This window comes from Protopterus annectens, chromosome 9.part0 (assembly GCF_019279795.1).
Source record: "Protopterus annectens isolate FY-2018-M chromosome 9.part0, PAN1.0, whole genome shotgun sequence".
NCBI classification, from domain to species: Eukaryota; Metazoa; Chordata; order Ceratodontiformes; family Protopteridae; genus Protopterus; species Protopterus annectens.
The window spans coordinates 1259999769-1260024840 of NC_056743.1; the positions used below are offsets into that span (position 1 = coordinate 1259999769).

At 43.1% G+C, this 25072-nt stretch overlaps 1 protein-coding gene across 2 annotated transcripts in view; it reads left to right on the forward strand.

The window, feature by feature from the left end:
- The window catches only part of LOC122811983 (sarcoplasmic/endoplasmic reticulum calcium ATPase 2-like), a 1984788-nt gene that overhangs the window by 264859 nt on the left and 1694857 nt on the right, over positions 1-25072 (forward strand). For both annotated transcript variants that reach the window (XM_044084186.1, XM_044084187.1), the window contains exon 2: positions 12820-12942. In XM_044084186.1, coding sequence (XP_043940121.1) covers positions 12825-12942 — 118 coding nt within the window. In that variant the 5' untranslated portion in view covers positions 12820-12824. The remainder of the gene's footprint in view (positions 1-12819; positions 12943-25072) is intronic.

The window sequence follows — 25072 nt, forward strand, 5'->3', positions numbered from 1 at the left end:
TGTATTCTTGGGAGCAAGCTTGAACACAATGTCCCAGATGGCATTCCTCACTCCAGAAAAACAAATTTATTTGACAAACTACTTCAATCTACTGGCCACCAAAACCCAGCTATCTGGAAGAAAAATACTGCAAGCCCTAGGGTTCATGACCTCTTGCATTCCACTAATTCCATATGCAAGACTACATATGAGGAAACTTCAGTGGTACTTAAAGTCTCTGGTGTCAACATTCTCAGGACCTCGGAACAATGATTCCTATCATTCCTTGCCTAAAGGCAGAGTTCCTTTGGTGTGCAGAGGCCTGCTACCACAACAAAGGACTCCCTTTCACTCAACCCCCTGCCGCCCAAACCATAACAACAGACTATGCATGGGGGGGTTCACATGGCAGGACAATGCATTCAAGGCAAATGGAGTCTAAAGCAAATGCACCTGCATATCAGTCAAAAAGAAATGTTGGCTGTACAGAATGCTCTGACGGCCTTCAAATGCCTTCTTCCAGGGCAACTATTAATAAAGACAGACAACACCACAGTTAGGTGGTACATAAACAAGCAGGGGGGAACCCCTTCCTACCCATTCTGCAGGTCAGCCATGGCTCTGTGGAACACAGCCTTGAGCAATCAAGTGCACCTGCAAGCTCAATTCCTGCCAGGCAAACTAAATTCACTGGCAGACGACTTAAGCAGAAATCTAATGGACCCACACGAGTGGAAACTGGATCCCAAATCATTCAAGCTTCTGATCCACAGGTGGGGGGCACCAGAGGTAGACCTCTTTGCTTCCCCTCAGAACTATCAATTAAGCAAATTTTGCACCAGAACTCCCCACAGCCAAGCATGGAAAGTGGATGCCCTGTCCTTTGCATGGGAAAACCTGGCAATCTATGCCTTTCCCCATCTGCCCCTCCTCTCGAAGTTCTACTAAAGATCAAACAGGACAAGCCAAGGACAATCCTGGTTGCAGCAGACTAGCCACGCCAGCACTGGTACCCACTTTTGCACAGTCTTACAGTACTGCCACCTGCCTCTGACCCCCCTCCCTGCTGTTGTCCCAGCAGGATGGCCAGATTTTGCATCCTAGCAGCCTGGCTCATCCCATGAACTCAGCACCAGCAACCCTCAGTAAACCAGGTGCTGGATATCATCCTTGAGGCAAGGAGGCCTGGTGCTAGAAAATCCTATTCAGAAAAGTGGAAAAGATACTGTTCTTGGAGCCGGTCTCAGGGAATGCACACAACTGTGCCCATCTTACCTCATATACTAGATTACTTAACAGAAATGCTCCACAAAGGCCTATCCTTCAATTAAGATTCATGCCTCTGCCATCTCCGCTTATTATAATACTGAGCCACCCCTCTTCTCTCATCCTCTGGTCAAACAGTTCCTGAGAGGAGCCAAAAATTTAAGACCCCCAGGAGAGCTCCCACTCCAGTCTGGGACCTTAACTTTGTATTGGAAAAACTCATGCTTCCACCCTTTGAACCTGCTGCTTCACCAGAGTTAAAATTCCTCTTCTGGAAAACAGCTTTACTTCTAGCCATCACTTCAGCAAGAAGAGTGTCTGAATTGCAGGCCCTTATGGCCGTGGAACCCTTCATTATCTTCCATGTGGACAGGGTTTCCGTCAGGACTAACCCATCATTCATGCTCAAGGTGGTATCTAGTGTGGCTTTAAACTAATCCATTTATTTGTTAACCTTTTTCCCTAATCCTCAGAATAAATGGGGAAAGGATCATACACTCCCTGGATGTGCACAGGCAGCTTAGGTTCTATCTGGACAGGACTAAACCTTTCAGAAAATCTGACCAGCTGCTAGTCAGCTTTGCTGCATGGGCAGAGGGCAAGGCCATTTCAAAGCAAACCATTTCTAAATGGGTAACACACTGCATCCATTTCTGCTACAAACACCATGGGAAAACTACCCCACAGGGGATCAGAGCACATTCCACTAGGGCTACTTCAACCTCTACAGCATTTCTCAGTGGAGTCCCTACGAGGGATATCCTGGAGGCTGCAACCTGGAGCTCTGTACACACCTTCACCAAGCATTACCACTTACCTATCTTTTCTAAATCCAGAGCTGGATTTGCCACAGCAGTCTTACAGGGCCTGCTTGCTAGCCCTAATGCTTCTTGACTGCCTCCACCCATGTTCAGCTTTGGGAATCGACCCAAATGTGATGACTGCAACAGTGAAACACGAACATAGTACAGCTGTGTACACTTACCATAAATGTAGATGTTAGAGTGTATTCACTGTTGCAGTTTTGGTTACCCTCCTGCCAGCCCCCTGACTTCTCTATACTTCTACCTCTTCTTTTTTGTTTGGCCATAACTTATAACATTGGTATTTACTTTCTATTGGGGGTGCTCCACACCATGTAATTGCTTCCTGTTGTGGGGGCTCCTGACATCTGGGGGCAAGAAAAACTGATGTAATGGCACCGACTGCATGTTTTATACCCCTGACAACCTGATGTCATGGAAGAAGAGACAGCATCTGACGCAGAAATCCCAAGACTCTGGTATTCAGGCTGACTGAGGGCTACCTGCAGGTAGATAACCCAAATGTGATGACTGCAACAGTGAATACACTTTAAACATTTATATTTATGGCAAGTGTACACAACTGTACTTTATTGGATGCGTGGCAAAGTTTTCAATTAAAGCACATGTTCCTATGAAATATAATGTCTAGTCTAGTTCAATTATCGTATGTTGGAAAATATTTAAATTCTCTAGATTCCTACTACTGAATTCGTCTTCCTTACCAAATATTTGCATTTGTTTTCAGAAATCTACCAAATTTTGTTATATATTCCCTTCTAGATATCTAGGATACATCCTCACCGTTGCAAATTAAATTCCAGTCCCCACCTGTAAGTAACATTCCCTGCTGAAAGCTGATATCTCCCAAAATGTTCTTATGCCCCAACAGTTTTTGGTGGAATATAAATACATGCCAACGTAATCCTCCTCACTTGCCAGTAGCCCCTTATTACCACATATCTATCATTATTATATCTTTTCCTCTTCTATCACTGTTTGATCTCCTCTAGCAAGTAGTATAAATACTTTCCTTTTCCTTTGTCCCTGATACTATGCTGAAAATCCCTCCAGAAATCCTTGCTGTATCAATTTTCATGCTCATTTTTTTCCAAGTATGTCTTCTGTAGCATTGCCATTTACAGTCTGTATTCTTAATACAATTTAATACTATTTTCTTTCTCTGTACCTGTGAGGCCATTAACCAAAATATTTAGTGCAGCCGTTATGATAAGAAGCTTTTATTCCAATATTATAGGATATATTTTTTTAAATGTCTATTTCCAGCTTTTTCGTTGCACTCACCCACTAATGTTTTTCAGGTTGGTCTTTTATACAGTTGTTTCTTGTCATCTCCATTTGAACATATGCCACATTTTACAGGACTTTTTATTTTAATAAAAACCCAAAACCCTGGAAAAAAAACAATAACCTCATAACCTGTTATCTTAAAGCAAACGCACAAAACTGTGTACGTCTTCAAATGATGATTAACCTTCCTGATGGGAACAGTTGTCCCAAATCGACAGCTGCACACACAGCCAAAACCTAACCTAAAATTAAGGTTATCCATTTCTTCTAATCTTGTCTGTAGTTTGCATTGTGCTTTACTGGAATTTTTGCTGTTTTTGGATGCCATGGTAGTGAATGCCTAACATGGAGGTGTAGGGTAGTTCCATTCCCCACCAAAATTATTTTTCCTTCTAACCCTAGAGCACATTCCACTATTGCAGTGGCTACCTTTCAAGCCTTTTTCTGTAATGCATCCTTGGATGACATTTGTGCAGCAGCTATATGAATTTCACTGAATAACTTTGCAAGATGCTGTTAAGCTGAATGTAGTCTGTATGTCCAAGTCTTATTTTGGGGCCACAGTAATTAGAAGCATGTTTCTGTGGGGGGAGAACCACCTATGACAAAAAGATTGGGACTCTGTTCTGCATTTGCTAGATATGGACCTGCTCATGCTAGATATGAACACAAACATTATTGGTAAATAAGGGGTTTAGTAGCCTGGAAAAGTTCTGGGTGCCAAGCTAACTGATGTTTGATGGCATTAGTTTTGCTTTTACTGAAGCTGGATTTATTCATACAGAAGTATTGGTGAGCTAAGTACATATATTTAATTTACTTCCGTTTTAAAGGGGGCTGCTCCCCTTGATTTCCGCTTGCCTAATTCTAAAAGAGACTGGGTTCAGGGGGTCATCAGCCTCTTTGCAAACAGATTTAATGGCAAATACCATCTGTTTTAGGGTTAGGCACAGTGAAATCCTAAAAGGATACAAGGCCTAAACAACATGTCCTACATGTACCAACTCGAAGCCTTGTTACTGTACTCTGTATCCTACAGACTGCTAAGAGGTGACCTGTGTCTGCCATGGAAGGCATCCTCTGACCCATTACTGATAGGTTTATTGCACATATCAGGCAAGTCAGATGTCACCAGATGTACTCGGTCTAGGGATCTAAACCTTTTCTGCAAAATCAATGGAACGGTTTGGAGGAACGTGTATATCTCGCAGAGGATTCTACTGCTGTGGAACAAACTTCCTCTCCACACAAAACAAGGCTCATCTCTGTCCATTTTCAAGTGCAACTTAGACCTGCAAAAGGGAAACAGAAAATTAACCCAGGACTGCTCCCTGTATTATTAATTGACAGAGGCAGCTCCTAAATGCCTTATCCCATGCATGGATTCCCTCACATTATCTGTGGTATAATCCCAGTTATTCTCATTGGGGGTAATGTGTAATTATTGACCATGGGATGGTAAGGCGAATCTATAACCAAGTGGAATGGGTTATTTGAAGCACAAAAAGGGAAATTGGCCCGCAAGTGCTGCTAGCCTAATACTTAACTATGAACTTATGAAATAATGCCATAGGTACTGTATATAGAATGTTCCACAGTCCTGCACTGTCATATCTTACCCAACACTTTCCTGTGCTGTGCACTACGTGTTTTTTAGAATATTTCTGCCATCTCCTGGTTCAAAAACTCTCTCTCAGACAGACAGCAATCTGTCCAATGGCAAGTTGAACTGTCTCCTCTATTTCCAACTGCCATAGGTGTACCACAAGGCTCAATCCTGGGCCCACTACCTTTTTCTGTCTTCACAAGCAATCTACATACCGCCACCCAGCAGGCCACACTTATACAGTAAGTAGATGACTCAACGCTGATCTGCTCAGCCACATCTCTGACCACCATACAGCAGCTGACCCAAGAATTCTTTACCTCTGTTGAAAGCTGGATCACTGACATCAAACTTATTCTAAACCCCAACAAGACTAAATTACTCCTGTTTACCCCTAATAAATCTAAATGTACTTCCCTAACTTTCTCTGTCACCTCTAGAAATGGCACTATTATCTCTCCTATAGCCCGTACTAAGCTCCTGGGGGTAGAAATAGACAAAAATCCTTTCTTTGATGTCCATATTGTTCAGGCCATCCAAAAAGTCGATAAAAAAGTGGGAACACTTTATAGACACAAGAATTTTCTCACAGACAAAGTATGAATCACCTTAGCTCAAACTCACCTACTGTCCACCATTATGTATGCAGCACCAATCCTGACCCACATTAGAAAAACTGACCTTGACAAAATTGACTCATGTTATAACAAAGTTGCCAAATTTGCTAACAACTCTACCTTCAGGACCTATCACTGCCAGGCACTTAGGGATATTCAATGGCTAGAATTTCCTCAACGACTCCCCTACAAACAGTCAGTGCCTTCAACATCCTGAAGTATCCTGACAAAACTCCAGCTCTACAACAACTACTTTCCCACTGTTCTACTAATCGTCCGCTTCGTTCTACCAATAAATCTCTCCTCTATATAATTAGTGCCAACAATACTGCAGGGAAAGCTCTATATTCACATACCATAGCTAAAAACTGGAGTAACCTCCCCTCTTCTTTACTATCACACAATTCAAAAAAACACTCAAATCACACCTCAGGAAAACCTGGATTTGCCCATGTATAGCATAAAGATGACTGTATTTCTTATTCCACTTTGCCTCCTTCCTAATCTTCCTACTGTTGAAATAACACAAGATTATAAGGTCTAGACTTGTAATTTATTTCATAGTTTAATTGGACAGTTTAAGCTCACCATTGTTATTATGCATGTCTCTGTGCTGTCATTGTCTATTTTTTATTACTTAGTCTATCTAATTATGGTACTTTTCTCCCCGGGCCTCCACTGAAAATGGACCTGGTCCAGTTGGATTATCCTGGTTAACAAATGTAAAATAAAATAAATAAGTAAAACTTCCCATTTGTATGCTGCTTGGTCTTGTCTGAGATATTTCTTAATCCTGTGCTACTGGTTCCTACCCACACCTGTCAGCAGTTCTGTACTGAATCCGGCTTAAGCCCAGAATGCCTTTAATGGATTTGCTCAGTTTGCACCTAATACTTTGTAAGTTGGTTGTAGTTTATCTAAATTTGTTAGTACAATTCTTTTTTGGTATTCTAAACATGTCATGGTTGAGAGAAGGGCTTGTGTAGTCCAGTCTATTTACCCAAGTAAAATAAAATAAATAAATGGATGCGTTTAATTTCTGAACTACTGGATTTTGTCCAGGAATTTTCTAATTAATGCATTATTGGTTCCTATTCCAGCACTTTTTCTTAGTTATGCCGTACTGAATCTGAGATATTTCCCAGTCGTGTACTACTGGATCCTCCTCATTGCTTTTATTATTTTTGTACTATGGGATTTTTCATAGAACTTTCCTCAGTCATGAACCATTTGAACCAAGGCAGGAAATATTTGACTCCCATGTTCCTTTGAACCTACCACTGAATGCTACTGGCACTGGCTAACTGTGAAGGGTGCATTTTGATTTATCACTGCAGTATCATGATATCCATTCTTCAGTTTTGTTTCTGTGGATGTTCTTCATGTTTCACTGTTGCAGTCATTACATTTAGGTAATCTGCTGGCAGGTTGCCCTCATTCGGCATGATTAACAAAGTCTTGGGTCCTGCGTCGGTTGCTGTCCCTTCTTCCATGACGTCAGGTCGTCAGGGGTATAAAATATGCAGCCGATGCCATTACATTAGTTTTTCTTGCCGTGCGGTGCCCGAAGCAGAAGCAATTCGCAAGTGCCAGTCGGCCGACTCCTGAAATTTCATTTTTGAGTTTCAGATCCGAAGTCTTTAACTAAAAAGCCATGTACCCCATTGGGGAAACTTTTTCTTGCTCCTTACCGATGTCTGTAAAATTTAATAATTGCATTACTTGTGGGAAGCAAATATATCATAAGGGTTTCCATTTGTACTGTATTCCTTGCCTAGGCCATGACCACGACGTACCTTGCTGTTTGTTCTGTGCTTTATTTAATCAATGCACTATTAAACGTTGGTACAGTTTTGCTTCTAAATATTTTGGCTCACGCTTTAATTATCCAGAAATGTCGTCGGTTGGAAATCAGACTACCGGAATACCTAAAAAAACGCAAAGAAAAAGACAAAGACAGGCCGTTGAGGCCCAAAACTGCCGACGATGCTTCTTCTAAGCCAGTTCGTCGGTACTCGGGCGCCTTCGCAGTCCCCGATACCCGTTAATTCTGATTCGCAGGCCTCTGAGACCCATTCTGAGTCCGGTATGCTGCAAGATGCTTCAGTTATGGAACCCGTGGATGTCTCTACATTGGATGGGTCCGGAGCCGCTTTGCAGGCACCGGCTTCTGCGGGTGTTTTCAGGCCTACAGATTTGTATATTAGACCAACGCCATCTTCAAAACTAAGGCCAAAATCACGACCAATGTGTAAAAATCCGATGCCTAGGCCACATGTGAAGGCCCCTATGGGTAAGAAACAAATGATCAAAGTGGCTGAAGATTTAATTACTCTGATCAGGGGTAGTCATCTCCCCCCCCACTTCTAAGAGGCCTAGGCAAGATATTGACTATGAATCTTCTTAACAGGATTCTGTTTCTCCTGATTCTTCTAATGAACAGGAATGTTCTTTACCTACTTATGAGAACTCTGATGCAGAAGATTCCATTCCTTCTGCTTCTCCCCCTGAGGATTTTTCTTTTGGGGAAACTTTGCATACCTTAAGGGAACATTTCCACTGGGAATTTAGGATTTTTCTGAATCTAAAAAGAGACTTAAGGATTTTCTTCTCCTTCCTCAGCATAGGCCTTTGGCTGTACCGCCTGTACTAGACATTGTTGATGTTTTTTCAGTATCTAGTATGGCTCCTGATTCTCTGCCTCCTGCTCCTTGTAAGCCCGACTGATACTACAGGGTTCCTGACGGCCACAAATTCCTTTGCAAAAATCCTGTTGCGGATCCTGAAATCATTTCTCAGGGTCCCAAGGGCATTAAGGCTTCTACTGCTAAAATCCTACCCCTTCTGATAGAGATTCCAGGGCGCTGGATAGATGGGGTAAAAAGGTTTACACTTCTGTAACCTTGGCAATCAGGGCTTTAAACTGTCAATTTCATATGCTTAAATGTCAACAGCATATCGTGGGGACTGCTTAAACAGAAAATAATGTTAATTTCTGACTGTGTGGAAAATAAAGATTTACAGGATCTATTGCATTCAGCTGAACAAGTTGGAAAACATACTTTGCAATGTGGTTTTGATTCCTTGAAGGCATCTTGCAGGTCTGCTGTAACTGGGTCTGTGCTAAGAAGGCATGCTTGGCTCAGAGCAATCTCTGCCTGATCATGTTAAAGCAAAATTGTTGGATGCTCCTTTACAACAGGACCATCTCCTTGGTAATAAGGCTGAAGAAGTTTTAAAAACGATGGAAGATCAAGCTAAATCTATGCAAACTGTGAAAGATTTCTTACAAGTGCAACCTCCAAGATTTAGTAGGCACTGGCCTACTAAGAACTGGTCCTTTCCAGTCCCTTCGAGAGCCAGTCAAGCCCAAACCCAGACATTCCAAAGGCTCCAAGTTTCAGTCCCAAGGGACTTTCAGAACAAAGCAATGGGGTGCCTCCTCTTCCAAATCTGGAAACAACAAGACGCCTCCCTATGGTAAGCAGTCTCAGTGACTTCCCTTTATACTTACCAAGCACTTAACTTTTAGCCGCCCCTTTGGGGGGAAAACTGGCTTTTCATGCAAGAAACTGGCAACTTATAACCCAGGACAAATGGTTTTTAAATATAGTATCCCCGGGATACAAATTTCATTTCCACACGTTGCCAATTCCAAGCGGATGGCCAGACTTGCCCCCAAATCAGTGGGCAGAGGCCCAGAAACAAGTACTTTCCCTCATGAGCATGGGGGCTATTCAGTCAGTACCAGAAGAGGAAAAGGGACAAGGTTTCTATTCAAGACTTTTCCTGGTACCCAGAAAGGACAAATCATAGCGTCCAGTTCTGGACTTCTCTACTCTAAACACCTTTCTGGACATTCCAAAATTCAAGATGCTGACTCTTCAACAGTTACTTCTTATGCTAGGCAAAGATGCCTGGTTGGCAACTCTAGATTTAAAAGAGGCTTACCTGCATATCCCAATCAGGGAATCTTGCAGAAGATACTTCCACTTCAAAGCAGGCTACTTGCATTACCAGTTCTCTGCACTGCCCTTTGGCTTATCTACTTCACCCAGGGTCTTTACAAAGTGCCTGGCTCCAGTAATTGCCAACTGACACATAAATGCAGCTGCAAAAATATTCAAATATATCCATACCTGGACAATTGTCTAATTCAGGCAGAAAGCCAGGACATTCTTCTAAAACATCTGGCTTTTGTAAAAAGGGTTCTAACTTTTCTTTTCATTTATAGTGTACCCTAGACATCACAACTGGAACCCTCTCAAAAAATTGCATTCCTGGCTGCAAGCTTGAATACAACTGCCCACATGGTTTTCCTTAAGTCAGAAAAGCAAACTCATTTGGTGACTTACTTCAAACAGGTGGCCACAAAAACTCTGCTATCTGCAAGACAAATTCTGCAAGTCTTGGGGTTCATGGCCTCCTGCATTCTTCTAATTCCATATGCAAGACTGCATATGAGGAAACTTCAGTGGTACTTAAAATGTTTATGGAATCAACATTGTCACAGCCTGGAAACTCATTCCTGTCATACCTTGCCTGCAACTAGAGTTCCTATGGTCGGCAGAGGCCTGCCACCAAAACAAGGGACTGTCATTCACACCACCCCCTGCCGCCCAAACCCTAACTACAGACTCATCAGACTATGCTTGGGGGGCTCATCTGGCAGGGAAGTGTATTCAGGGCAAATGGAGCCCAAATCAAATGCACCTTCATATCAATCAAAAAGAAATGCTAGCTGTACAGAATGCACTGACAGCCTTCAAGGACTACCTTCATCCAGGACAATTGATGATAAAGATAGACAACACCACGGTTATTTGGTACATAAACAAGCAGGGGGGTACACACTCCTACCCCCTTTGCAGACTAGCCATGGCATTGTGGAACACGGCCTTGACCTATCAAGTACAACTACAAGCTCAATTCCTGCCAGGAAAACTGAATACTGTGGCAGATGAACCAAGCAGAAATCTCATGGACCCTCACGAATGGAAACTGGAACCACAGATTTTCAACATGTTGACACGCAAATGGGAGAGCCCAGACATGGATCTTTTTGCCTCACCCCAGAACGATCAGTTGGACAAATTTTGCACAAGAACTCATCACAAAAAAGCCTGGAAAGTGGATGCTTTGTCCTTCAGCTGGAAAAATCACTCTATGCCTTTCCCCCTCTGCTCTCCAAAGTTCTACTAAAAGTCAAACAGGACAAACCAACAATGATTTTGATTGCTCCAGACTGGCCTTGCCAACACTGGTACCCACTCTTGCACAGTATGTCACACCTTCCACTGTGGCACCTGCCTCAGACACCTTACTTACTGTCTCAGCAGAACAACCAAATTCTGCACACTCGGCTCCAAACTTTGTATCTTGCAGTGTGGCTAATCACCTAAATTCATCTTTAGCATCCCTCAGCAAACCTGTGATGGATGTCATTTTGGAGGTGAGAAGACCTAGTACTAGAAAATCTTATGCTGACAAATGGAAACGATTCTGTGCCTGGAAAAGTCTCAAGGGATAAGCACAGCAGTGCCCATCATTCCTCAGATTTTGCACTACTTAACTGAGATGCTTCACAAGGGCCTGTCCTTTTCTTTCATAAAAATGCATGCCTCAGCCATCTCAGCTCATTACAACACAGAACATCCCCTCTTCTCTCATCCTCTGCTAAAGCAGTATCTCAGAGGGGCCAAAACCTTAAGAACACCCAGAAGAGCTACAACCCCTGCCTGGGACCTCAATTTTGTATTGGAGAAGCTCACTGTCCCTCCTTTCGAGCCAGCTGCTACTGCAGACTTAAAATTTCTCTCCTGGAAAACAGCTTTCCTTTTAGCAGTCACTTCAGCTAGAAGAATTTCCGAATTACAGGCTCTTATGGCAGTGGAGCCTTTCATAATTTTTCATGCGGACAGGGTATCTCTCAGGACCAATCCATCCTTCATGCCTAAGGTGGTATCCAGTGTGGCTCTTAATCAAACCATTAATTTGCCAACTTTCTTTCCCAATCCACAGAACAAGGGGAGCAGATTCTGCATTCATTGGATGTACACAGACAACTTAGATTTTACTTAAACAGGACTAAATCTCAAAGAAAATCTGAACAACTGCTGGTGGCATTTGCTGCAGGGGCAGAGGGAAATGCTATTTCAAAGCTAACCATTTCCAAATGGATAAGCCATTCTATTTGTTTCTGCTATATGCACCATGGAAAAACTATCCCCCAGGGGATCAGATCCCCTTCCACCAGGGCTGCATCTACTTCAACAGCCTTTCTCAGAGGTGTTCCTACCAGGGACATTCTAGAAGCTGCTACCTGGAGCTCAGTTCATACTTTCACCAAACATTACCATTTACCACTTTTCTCTAAATCTAGAGCTGGCGTTGCCACTGCTGTTCTGCAGGACCTTATATCTGTTCCTAATGCTGTATAATTCCCTCCACCTAACCATAGCTTTGGGAATCTACCCAAATGTAATGACTGCAACAGTGAAACATGAAGAACATAGTACAGTTGTGTACACTTACCATAAATGTAGATGTTAGAGTGTATTCACTGTTGCAGTCCTGGTTACCCTCCCTCCAGCCCCCTATTTTTCTCTGGCTATACCCCTACTTTCTTTCACTATGCTTAAAAGCCCTTTTGGTGTATTTGTTTTGGTTAGAGGTATATTTTTTGTGTTTTTAATTTTATTTGCTCCCCATTTGGGGGGCACCTGACATGTGGGGCAAGAAAAACTAATGTAATGGCGTTGGATGCATGTTTTATACCCTTGACGACCTGACGTTACGGAAGAAGGGACAGCAACCGACGCAAGACCCAAGACTTTGTTAATCAGGCCGACTGAGGGCAACCTGCCAGCAGATTACCCAAATGTAATGACTGCAACAGTGAATACACTTGAACATCTACATTTATGGAAAGTGTACACAACTGTACTTTGTGAATGGTAAGGTTGTGTTCTGCTATTGCAGCATAGCAGCACCTGTTTCAGTTTTTTATTCTTGGGGTTACTGTTAAGGCTGGGTAATGTTCAGTCAGTCCCATGGTGCATCTTTGATTTTCGTTATCCGTATGGTTCCTGTGAAGGTTGTATGGTATGTCGAGCCTTTTTTTTCTTAGGATTATAATGAAGGGAGGTGTTGATCTGCATTTGTGGTATCTTATGAAGTACCAGTGTTTTATTCTTGATAGATACTTGCATAACTCTGTATGTTCTTTTGGTTGTAGAAAGGATGGAAAATGCCCACACAAAGACGGTGGAGGAAGTTCTCAGCCATTTTGGAGTGAATGAAACAACAGGTCTGAGCTCTGAACAAGTGAAACGGTTAAAGGAGAAATGGGGACCAAATGGTGAGTGGATTTTAGATGGAGGTTGGCATTTTAATTGGATATTTATTAGGCAGTTTTGCCATGATAAAGCTTAATATTTATTCATGGCCTTCTTTGTAAAGTTCAAACTTTAAAGATGGTTATTTGAAGTTAAACAGTTAGTAAAGTATTTTAATCTTTCATCCTAGGATCCTTGGTCATTTTGTACATGTCTCTGATCACTTCCCATGATGTCCTTCAAGGATGCATCTGCAGTCCTAACAAATGGGTTGTCCTGTCGTCAGGCAGCCCTTCGGTCGGCCGGATTCCAAAGTCTGGATCTGGCCTCGGCTGATGTCGCACTTCACCTGACGTCATAGCTGCAGTTCTTCGGGTATAAAGGTATCAGCAGACGCCATTTTCCTCAGTCTTTCTTGCCGCGTGGCGCCCGAAGCAGAAGCTGTTCGCAAGTGCCGGTCGGTCAGAACCAGAGATTACTACAAGACTTCTAAAAGCTAAGTACCCATTGGGGACTCTTTCTTGCCTCAGCCGATGTCAGAAAAAGTGAATAACTGTTTAACTTGTGGGAAACAAATACCTCATAAAGATTTCCACTCTTACTGCCTACCTTGTTTAGGCCCAGACCACGACGTAGCAGCTTGTCTAGCCTGTGCTTCTTTCAACCGGACGCTTAGGACGCGGTCGGAATTTGCTGAGGAGTTTTTCGGCTCCGGCTCGCTTTGCTACAATATGCTGTCGGAAACTCCGACTTAATTAACTAAAAAGCGCAAGGAAAGGACCGACACTTTCGTCCAATGGTTTTTCGCGAACCGGTTAAGTCAACCGCGTAGTGTCTCGGTTTCCTGAAACAGAGTCCACGGTTCTTCCTTGACCCGCTTGCCTCCTCGAGGCCTCATCCAGCATGGCTGAATCTGCTACTGAAATCCCACCTGCTCTTGCAGGTTCACAGGATTTATCTGATACTATACCTTTAGATATATCTACTCCTGCACGTGGAGCTGCTTGGCCCCCTGCATCCATGTCGATTAAGGCTTTTGCCAGGGTAAAGCAGCAAAATCTACCAAAACTGTGCCTGCTAAGACCCCCTCTCTCAGGCCTAGCTCTAGTTCTCAAATGCTTAGTCTAGCAGAGGATCTCATTTCTTTGATCCGGGGATCCCAACCTCACCCTGACAGGGCCTCTCACCCACCTCCAGAGAAGAGGCCTAGAGCAGAGCCCCCTGAACCAGTTTCTTCAGATTACTCCTCTGATGATTCAGATAATACAAACCCTCCAGAGGGCCCTTATTCTCCTTATGAGGACTCTGATGCAGAAGACTCCATTCCTTCTGCCTCTCCGCCTGAGGAATTTTCTTTGGGAAACCTTGCATGCTATGAGGGAACAATTTCAATGGCAGGGCCAGGATTTTTCAGACTCTAGGAAAAGGCTTAGGACCTTTTGCATTTGCCACAGCATAGGCCTTTAGCCATTCCTCCAGTACTTACTGTTCTGGATGATGCATTTAATGATGCTTGTACTGCTCCTGATTCTCTTCCTCCGCCCCTGCTAAGCCCGACAGGTACTACAGGGTTCTGGACACACATTATCATTTGTATAAGGCTCCTTTGCAGATCCTGAAACTATCTCCCAGGGACCCAAGGCTGTAGCAGCTACCTCTACCAAAACCCTCCCTCTGAAAGGGAATCTAGGGCCTTAGAGAGATGGGGTAAAAGTTTACACTTCTGCTACTCTTCGGCTAGGGCCTTAAACTGTCAATTCCACATGATTCAGTATCAGGAATTTATGTTAGATCAGTTAACTAAAAACTGTCCTCGTCTGAACCATTAGACAAAAAATCTGTTCAGGAAATGGTACATAACATTCAGCAGGTCAGTAATCATTCCTTAAAATGCGGCTATGATGCACTGGAGGCTTCCTTTTAGATCAGCTATGACTGGTACAGTGATCAGAAGGCATGCATGGTTAAAAGAGCAGTCCTTACCAGACCATGTTAAATCAAAGCTCCTGGATGCTCCCATGGATAAGCTCAATTTGTTTGGCTCCCCTGCACAGCAGGTACTGAAGAAGGTGGAAGACAAAGCAAAATCTGTCCAGACAGTCAAGGATTTCTTACAGGTCCAGCCTCCAAGGTTTAGTAGGAACTGGCCTTCCAAGAATTGGTCCTTTCCAGACACTTCCAAAGCTCAGAGAGGCAGGAATAGGCGCCCAAGAGGCAGGGGTCAATCCAGAGGTGCCTACAGGGGACGTCAGTGGCAGCCTAACAACCAGCGAAGTACTGCCACAGATCCAGCCACCACCACTTCCACAGGACAAACACAGTGACTTGGCTCTGAGACCGCCTACCAGGGAACAACTAGAAGCACCCTTAGGCGGAAAGCTAGCCTTATTTTCAGTAAACTGGCATCACATCACAGGAGACAAATGGATTTTACAGACAATAGACCAAGGTTACAGGTTTCACTTCCATACTCTACCAAGGAAGAGAGGAATGCCAAACCTACCTCCAAATCAGAAGACAGAAGCTCTAGAACAAATACACCACTTACTAAGGATGAGAGCTATAGAAAGGGTACCGTCTATGGAACAAGGGCAAGGATTTTACTCCAGACTTTTCCTGGTACCAAGAAAATAAACCAATGGAGACCTATTCTCGACTGCCCGATTGTCTAAACACATACCTCATAGTTCCAAAATTCAAAATGCTGACCCTACAGCAGCTTCTTCCCATGCTGGGCAAGGAGTCTTGGCTGGTAACTCTAGATCTCAAGGAGGCATACCTGCACGTCCCCATACGACCATATTGCAGAAGATACCTCAGATTTCTTGCAGGATCAGAGCATTATCAATTCTCAGCATTGCCTTTTGGCTTATCTACTGCGCCCAGAGTATTCACGAAATGCCTGGCATCAGTAATTGCTCATTGCAGGCTTCAGGGAATTCAAATTTACCCTTACCTGGACGACTGCCTGTTACAAGCGGACAACAAAAACAAATTAGCAAAAGATTTGAAAAAGGTCATTCATCTACTGCAAGCCCTGGGATACACAGTCAATATAAAAAAGTCAAGGCTGATACCATCCCAAAGGATAACTTTCTTGAGTGCAGAGCTGGATACATCAAATCAAATGGCATCCCTCACAGCAGAAAAACAGAAGCACCTTCCTCTCTATTTCATGGCATTAACAGAGCAGAACCAGCTAACAGCAAGGAAAGTCCTGCAAGCCCTGGGTTACATGGCATCCTGCATAATATTGATTCCACATGCCAGACTACATATGAGGAAGTTGCAATGGTACCTAAGGAATTTATGGTTTCAGCACAAGCACAGCCTAGAAACCCAAATTCCATGCCTGAAGCAAGAATTCCAATGTTGGGCTCAGGCCTGTCAATCGAACAAAGGGCTGCCCTTCCACAGCACTCAACCAAGCCAGACTATCACAACGGACGCCTCAGACCTCGGTTGGGGGGCACACATGCTGGACAAGTGCATACAAGGCTTATGGACTCAAGACCAGCTGAACCTACACATAAATCAAAAGGAGATGCTGGCAGTAAAACTGGCAATTCAGACATTCAGACCATTTCTTCGACAGGGTCAATTGCTGATAAGGACGGACAACACCACAGTTATGTGGTACATCAACAAACAGGGAGGCACACATTCATACCCTCTATGCCGGATGGCAATGGACCTCTGGAATGTGGCCCTGAGCTTCAACATTCAGTTACAAGCAATATTTGTACCAGGAAAAGAAAATATACTAGCAGACATCCTAAGCAGAACTACCACGGATGCCCACGAATGGATGCTGCATCCAGACATCTTCCAATCCATTACAGGGAAATGGGGACTACCAGAAATAGACTTATTCGCATCCCCACACAACCGCCAATTGAAAAAATTCTGCACGAGGGCATACCTCCCACTTGCTTGGAAGGTGGACTCCCTATCTTTCAGTTGGAAAAACTTGACAGCATATGCATTCCCACCTCTTCCTTTGATGCACAAGGTGCTATTGAAGATCAAAGAAGACTGTCCAAGGATCATCCTGATAGCTCCAGACTGGCCGAGGCAGCATTGGTACCCATTACTGAGGAGCATGTCTCGGGAACAAATATGGCCTCTGCCCCTAGTTCCCTTACTGCTAACACAGAACAACTTCAAAACCCTGCATCCAAACCTAAAAACACTGCAGCTGGTTGCCTGGAACATTGCATAAGACAAAATAACCCAGATTTATCTCAAAGGGTTAAAGACATTATCTTGGAGGCTCGCAGACCCTCAACAAGGAAAACTTATTCAGCAAAATGGAAAAGATATCTCATTTGGAGTGCAGCAAAAGGATAAAATGTGTCACTGGTAAACATAGCTAACATCCTGGAATACTTGGCAGAGCTTTTCCACAATTGCCTGTCCTATTCTTCCATTAAGATCCATGCATCAGCTATTTCAGCAGAATACAACATGGACCCTCCAGTCTTCTCACATCCTCTACTCAGGCAGTTTCTGAGAGGAATTAAAAATGTAAAACCACCAAGGAAGCCACCATTGCCCGCATGGGACTTGAACTTTGTGCTAGAAAAGTTGACACTCCCTCCTTTCGAGCCAGCAGTAACAGCAGAATTACAGTACTTATCATGGAAAACTGCTTTCCTGATTGCAATCACTTCAGCAAGAAGGGTTTCTGAACTACAGGCATTAATGGCAGTACAGCCCTTCCTTATATTCCATCAAGATAGTGTCCATGAGAACTAATCCTACTTTTATGCCAAAGGTGGTCTCCAGGGTATCTTTAAACCAAGCTATCCACCTGCCTACATTCTTCCCCAACCCACAGAACAGGGGAGAAAGACTATTACATACCTTGATGTACATAGGCTACTACCTGGACAGGACCAAGAGCAATAGAAAAACTGACCAGCTACTGGTAGCATATGCAACAGGAATGGAAGGAAAAGCAATTTCAAAACAGACAATCTCTAAGTGGATAGGAAATTGCATTAGATTTTGTTACTCTTACCATGGAAAGGCAACTCCAGAAAACATCAGACCTCACTCCACAAGGGCTACAGCCACTACTACAGCTTTTTACGAGGAGTGGCTACCAAAGACATTTTAGAGGCTGCTACTTATACATTTGCCAAGCATTATAATCTACGTTTATACTCCAGATCCCGAGCAGGTTTTGCCACTGCTGTTTTGCAAGGGATCTTAACTACACCATAATCTTATTATTCCTCCTCCCCAGTTTGGCTATGGTATTCTACCCATTTAGTTAGGACTGCAGATGCATCCTTGAAGGACATAGTACAGTTTTGTACCTACCATAAATGTAGATGTCCGAGAGGTATGCATCTGCAGTCAGGATTACCTCCTCCTTCCCTCTGTGGTACTCCTAGGTATTTGCCCATCTTCTAGTTAGCTGCAATCTATTATGGTGTATTTGTTTGTATATGTATATACATGTTTATTTTTTGCTCTCTTATTTGGAAACTTTTACATTTATCCAAATTTAGCCTTCCTAGAGGGCACCTGGCATCTGGGGCAAGAAACACTGAGGAAAATGGTGTCGGCTGATACCTTTATACCCGAAGAACTGCAGCTATGACGTCGGGTGAAGTGCGACATCAGCCGAGGCCAGACCCAGACTTTGGAATCCGGCCGACCGAAGGGCTGCCTGACGACAGGACAACCCATTTGTTAGGACTGCGGATGCATACCTCTCGGACATCTACATTTATGGTAGGTACAAAACTGTACTTTTCCATAAAATGCACTTAGTCGTTTGGGCAGATTCAGTAAACCCTACATGGTCCATTTACACTGTGTGTGAGTCACCGTACGATATGCACATGATAGCGCACTGTTTTTGATTCATTAAGTGGCTCTGCATGGTGCAAAACAAGGAGAGTAACACTAGCAACATGTCCTTGTTTGTGCTAAAACAGAAATGTTACTTTGCTCCCCCCCCCCCCAAAAGAACAGGCAGATGATACATTTTGTTAACAAACCATCAGTGAACTGCTGAAAGTGCTACCAAACAAACTGTTCTTGAAACATGTCTAAAGATTTAACACAGAACATTCCATTTTAAGCTATTGCCAATCATGTGTACCTATGGCCAGCACTCCGCTAAAGGTGTGTATTGCCCATTTCAGAAGGCTAATGCCCCTGCGTCATTGAGAATATAATTGAGAATAAAGGACATTTGCCATTCAACAGAAATAACAGTAGAAGACTTTACACAGAAAAACATTTGTAACATTAGCAGTTGTGATTGCAGTTAATAAGGCTGTGCATCTCTGAAGATGAAATGCCCGGATAAACATGGCCATGCCATCAGTACACTTTTAAGAAATGCATACAGATAAAAGTAGCAGTTGCTAATGCAAATACAGTAGAGAGTCGATTATCCGAACATCGGCTATCCGAACAGTCAGTTATCAGAGCCAGCCTTCCATAGCTTACATGTAGGAAAAATCATAAAGTCTGAATATGTAAACATTATGCATATTCACCTGAGCATGTATTTTGAGCTTGTAGTCACCTCATGTGTGAAAAATATTCTTTATTGTCCACTGGAATTGCTGAATGGTTGAAAAGTGTATTCCTGCATGCCGAAAAAAACACTATTTTAGACGTTTTTTATCTGGTTCATTTATATGTTTGATTATCTTAACAGTTTGATTATCTGAACTACCCTAGGTACCAATTAGTTCCGATAATCGACTCTCTACTGTATATATAAGCAGGTTTTTTTAATGACATTTTGGCATATGCAGTATATAGCTGAAAAATGCAAGCATACCATCTCAAGGTCAGTAGTGTTCTGTGCAGATGTATCCCAATGTAGTATCCTCTTCTGTGTTATCCACATAAACAAGTCTCCTCATCTAAACAGTTCTGTTTTTATGGTGTAGAGTCAGGGCTGTGAACATGGTGAATATGCAGATGAGGTTCAAATCCAGACCTATGTAAAAATATTTTATGTGTACCAACAAAAGTTTTGTAGTGTTTATTTCATAAATTGCTTTTCTTCATTTCAACTGATGTTCCTTTTATTTATTTATTTTTTGCTAGTATTTGTGTGGTGAGTGGCTCAGCACAAACAAGGGAAGCAACAAAACACGGTGAATGGCAGGTTTAAGTGTGCTCATTTCATTTGCATGACACTTAGCAGTGGCCCACACAAGAAGCAGACCGAACCCCTGCAGACAGCGTGTGGACAGTGTAAAGGTCAAAAAGGATACATTGTTGCAATTTTTGCCTTTCATCAGCCTTGTGTGCAGGTCAACAAGGTTCTCCAACAGCTGCAGCCATTGATCACCTGCAGACAGGATGCAGACCGTCAGTAATTGATAATGGAAGCATTCTATTAATTCTGTTGGGCACCATGCAAACACACCAAGCAGTGTTGCGCAGCAGTTAACACACAAAACATAACTATGAATAGGGAATTATGCAACTGTCATGTAACTATTCCTGTGGCAGGTGTAAGCGTAGGGCTGTAATACAGATTATCTTGGATTCAAATACAGTAAGTGCAACATATTTTACTGTTGACAGCAATGAACAGAAAAAATATACAAGGGTTAGTTTCATCATTCTTTTGGGAACAGGTGTAATTGTAGGGTTGCTATTCACATGGTCCTGGGTCCTAATACAGGACATTTCAGGCATTTTTGCTGCTATTCAGTTCATATTATATTCAACCCCACTTATAACACTTTAAATAGTGGACCTTGTAAGAATTATATTTATGAGGGTAAGACACCCTTATTGTGTTTTCAGATGTATGACTCTGGGTACAGTATAATTCTGCTATCTGGACTTGGATGGTGATCACACTTAAATAAGACCACATACACAAATTAATCTATATACAAGTAGCTTGTCAGGTCACACACATACTGGGTTAACATCTCAAACTGTTAGCTGTATTTATGAATGATTTGTCTGAGCAGCGCTTCTTCTTCTGTGGCAAAGGTGGAACATGACTGCTGTGGAGGAAATGTTTTGTCCCTTATGCATAGGTTTGAATCCCACACTTTAAAAATCAATTTTATCAGTGTAGAAAGCCGAAACAAATATGTCTCAGGTCATGAAATTTATGCCCCAGTGCATGTCTGCAAAGTTAACTCACCTGACAGTTGCCTTCCAATTTAAAAAAAAAATATTTCCAGCCTAGAGCAGCAAACACCCCCTCAAACTAGCGTTGTGTGTCAGATTAACCTTTCAGTTTCAAAAACTGCTATCCTCCCTGCTTAGCACTGTTGCTGTCCACATCGCACAAACATGGTGGCATCATTTCTCATGTTTGTGCACTACCAGTAAACATGATAACAGGAATTGTCAAGAAATCATTAGTTGCCATTGCTCTACATTTGGTATTAGACATGTTTGACATTAGTGGAGAAGGTGCCCAGTTTACGGTGCAGAGGTGGGGTGTTCAGGATTCCAGGATATTTATTGGACTCCTGATAAAGTGCCACAGCCAAAGGCTTTTGCAGGGGGACTATTCTGGCTGCCTGGTACAAATCTGATGCTTGTGGTAGTTTGGCTAAGGCTATATCCATTGCGACTGGCATCCCATGCACTGGAGAACAGTGTAGGCACCACTTCAATGACATACAAAGGCGCAAGAGGTATACGCTTAACCAGTGGTTGACTGAATGTCAAACTGTGACATCCCACAGTTGTGTAAGTATGGTAATCAAGAGAATTTTTAATACATCTAAAGCTAAATACAGGCAATACTGGTATGCATGGTGCTCTTCTGTTTTTTTCTTTGTTTTTCACAGATAATCCCGACATAGAGTTCAATCTTCAGGCTCATGCTGAATGTCTGGAGAGACTGAGGGAAGCAAGTGGTTTGTATGCAGCACAGCAGAAGCATTATTGTAGGTTTAAAAGATAATGATGGATTTTTTGGTATTCTGTACAGGAGTAGCAAAGAGAGCATGCATATGCTGAATGTAAAAGCAAGTATGCATGCATAAGTCTTTAGCACAAATCAGCTTTAGGGGTTGTGTAAAACTGCAGTCAGAAGTCAGAGGTTTGAGGTTCAAATACCACAAGCAGCAGTTATACAATACTTCATTTCCTTCATAATATTACATACATTAAACTCTGTACAAGTGGCATAAATGCACTGCTTTTAACTGTAATCAATATACTTGGACCAAGCATGTGTGCAATATATGCACATTGCAAGGATTACTTTAAGCAGTCCATAACTATAGTTTGTAGCTGATAGGACGTATACTTATATGTAATAATTCAGATAAAATAGTTGTGAAATTGTGATAGTGCATTGTATGTCACATATGATGGTACTAATTTTATCTTTTTTCTCTCTCACCCCAACTCTTATCTCTCTTTTTTTTTAATTTTCTGTTATGTGTCATTAGAATGTCTCCATGTCATCCATTTGTAACAAACATTAAATTCTTCACAGCACAGTGAGGTAGGCCAGCCTGCCCTCTGTTCCACTGGCTCCAACACAGATGCCCAGCACATCTGGAACCCAACCTGGCAGCACTGCCTCTGCTGTCCCTGCACTACCTGTGCTCTCAGGTAGCACTGCTGTAGCAGCTGATGCTTTGGTACCCTCTGGGAGTAGTGGTGAAGGTGGGGATGTCCTTCAAGGATGCATCTGCAGTCCTAACAAATGGGTTGTCCTGGCCTCAGGCAGCCCTTGATTCGCCGGATTCGGTTCAAAGTCTGGGTCTGGCCTCGGCTGATGTCGCACTTCACCCAACGTCATAGCTGCAGTTCTGCGGGTATAAAGGCATCAGCCGACACCATTTTCCTCAGTCTTTCTTGCCGCGCATGGCCCGGAAGAAGCTGTTCGCAAGTGCCGGTCGGTCAGAACCAGAGATTGCTACTACCGACTTCTAAAAGCTAAGTACCCGTTGGGGACCTTCTTGCCTCAGCCGATGTCAGAAAAAGTGAATAACTGTTTAACTTGTGGAAACAAATACCTCCTAAAGATTTCCACCTTACTGCCTACTTGTTAAGGCCCAGACCACTACGTAGCAGCTCGTCTAGGCCTGTGCTTCCTTCAAGGTCGGAGTTCTGAGAGGTTTTTTTTTTCCGCTTTTGCTTATATCATGCCGTCGGAGACTCCGACTTCACATTTAGCTAAAAGCGTGAAGGAAAAGGACCGACATATCATGGTCGAAACATGGCTAAATAACGCAGTGTCTCTGTTTCGGCGAGGCCTCTTCCAGCATGGCTGAATCTGCTAATGAAAATCCACCTGCTCTTACAGTTTCAGGATATATCAGATACTATAGATGTATCTTCTCCTGCACGTGGAGCTGCTAGCCCCCCCATCCATGTCAATTAAGGCTTTGCCAGGGCTAAAGCAGCTAAATCTTCTAAGGCCGTGCCTGCTAAAGCCCTCTCACAGGCCTAGCTCTAGTACTCAAATGCTTAGTCTAGCAGAGGATCTCATTTCTTTGATCAGGGAAACCCAGTCTCACCCTGACAGGGCCTCTCACCCACCTCCAGAGAAGAGGCTTAGAGCAGATTATTCCTCTGATGATTCAGAAAATACTAATCCTCCAGGGGCCCTTATTCTCCATATGAGGACTCTGATGCAGAGGATTCCATACCTTCTGCCTCTCCTCCTGAGGAATTTTTTTGGGGAAACCTTGCATGCTATGGAAACAATTTCAATGGCAGGGCCAGGATTTTTCAGACTCTAGGAAAAGCTTTGGGACTTTTGCATTTACCACAGCATAGGCCTTTAGCTATTCCTCCAGTACTTACAGTTGTGGATGATGCATTTAATGATGCTTGTTCCCTGACTCACTGCCTCCGCCCTGCTAAGCCCGACAGATACTACAGGGTTCCGGACACATTTATCATTTGTATAAGGCTCCTATTGCAGATCCTGAAACTATTTCAGGGCCCCAAAGCTGCAGTACAGTTGCTGCCAAAAAAACCCCTCCCTCTGAAAGGGAATCTAGGGCATTGAGAGATGGGGTAAAAAGTTTATACTTCTGCTACTCTTTCGGCTGGGGCTTAAACTGTCAATTCCACATGATTCAGTATCAGGAATTTCTGTTAGATCAGCTCACTAAAAACTGTCCTCTCCTGAACCTTTAGACCGTAAGTCCCTTCAGGATTTGGTGCATAACACTCAGCAGGTCAGTAATCATTCCTTAAAATGCGGCCATAATGCACTGGAGGCATGCATAAGATCAGCTATGACTGGAATAGTGAACAGAAGGCATGCATGGTTAAAGAACAATCCTTACCAGACCATGTAAAGTCAAAGCTTCTAGATGCTCCCATGGAAAAGCACAGTTTGTTTGGTTCCCCTCGCAGCAAGTGTTGAAGAAGGTGGAAGAAAAAGCTAAATCTGTCCAGACAGTCAAGGATTTCTTACAGGTCCAGCCTCCGAGGTTTTAGGAAACTGGGCTTTCCAAGATTGGTTTCCAGACACCACCACCACACAGAGAAGAAGAAGAAATAGGGCAGAGTAGAGGCAGGGTCAATCCAGAGGTGCCTACAGGGGCGTCAGTGGCAGCCTAACAGCCAGAGAACTACTGCCACAGATCCAGCCACTACCACTTCTACAGGACAATCACAGTGACTTGGCTCTGAACCGCCTTGGCTCTGAACCAGGGAACAACTGGCAGCACCCTTTAGGCGGAAAAAAGCCTTATTTTCAGTAAATTGGCATTACATTACAGGAGACAAATGGATTTTACAGACAATAGACAAAGGCTACAGGTTTCACTTCCATACTTCCAAGGAAGAGAGGAATGCCAAACCTTCCTCCAAACCAAAGGACAAACGGCTCTACAGCAAATAGACCACTTACTAAGGATGAGAGCTATAGAAAAGGTACCGGCTATGGAACAAGGACAAGGATTTTATTCAAGGCTTTTCCTAGTACCAAGAAAGGAAAACAATGGAGACCTATCCTCGAATGTCCGCCTAAACACATATCTCATTGTTCTGCACGTCCCCTATACCAAATTGCAGAAGATACCTCAGATTTCTTGCAGGATCAGAGCATTATCAATTCTCAGCATTGCCTTTTGGCTTATCTACTACTGCAGATAGTATTCGAAATGCCTGGCATCAGTAATTGCTCATTGCAGGCTTCAGGAATTCAAATTTATCCATACCTGG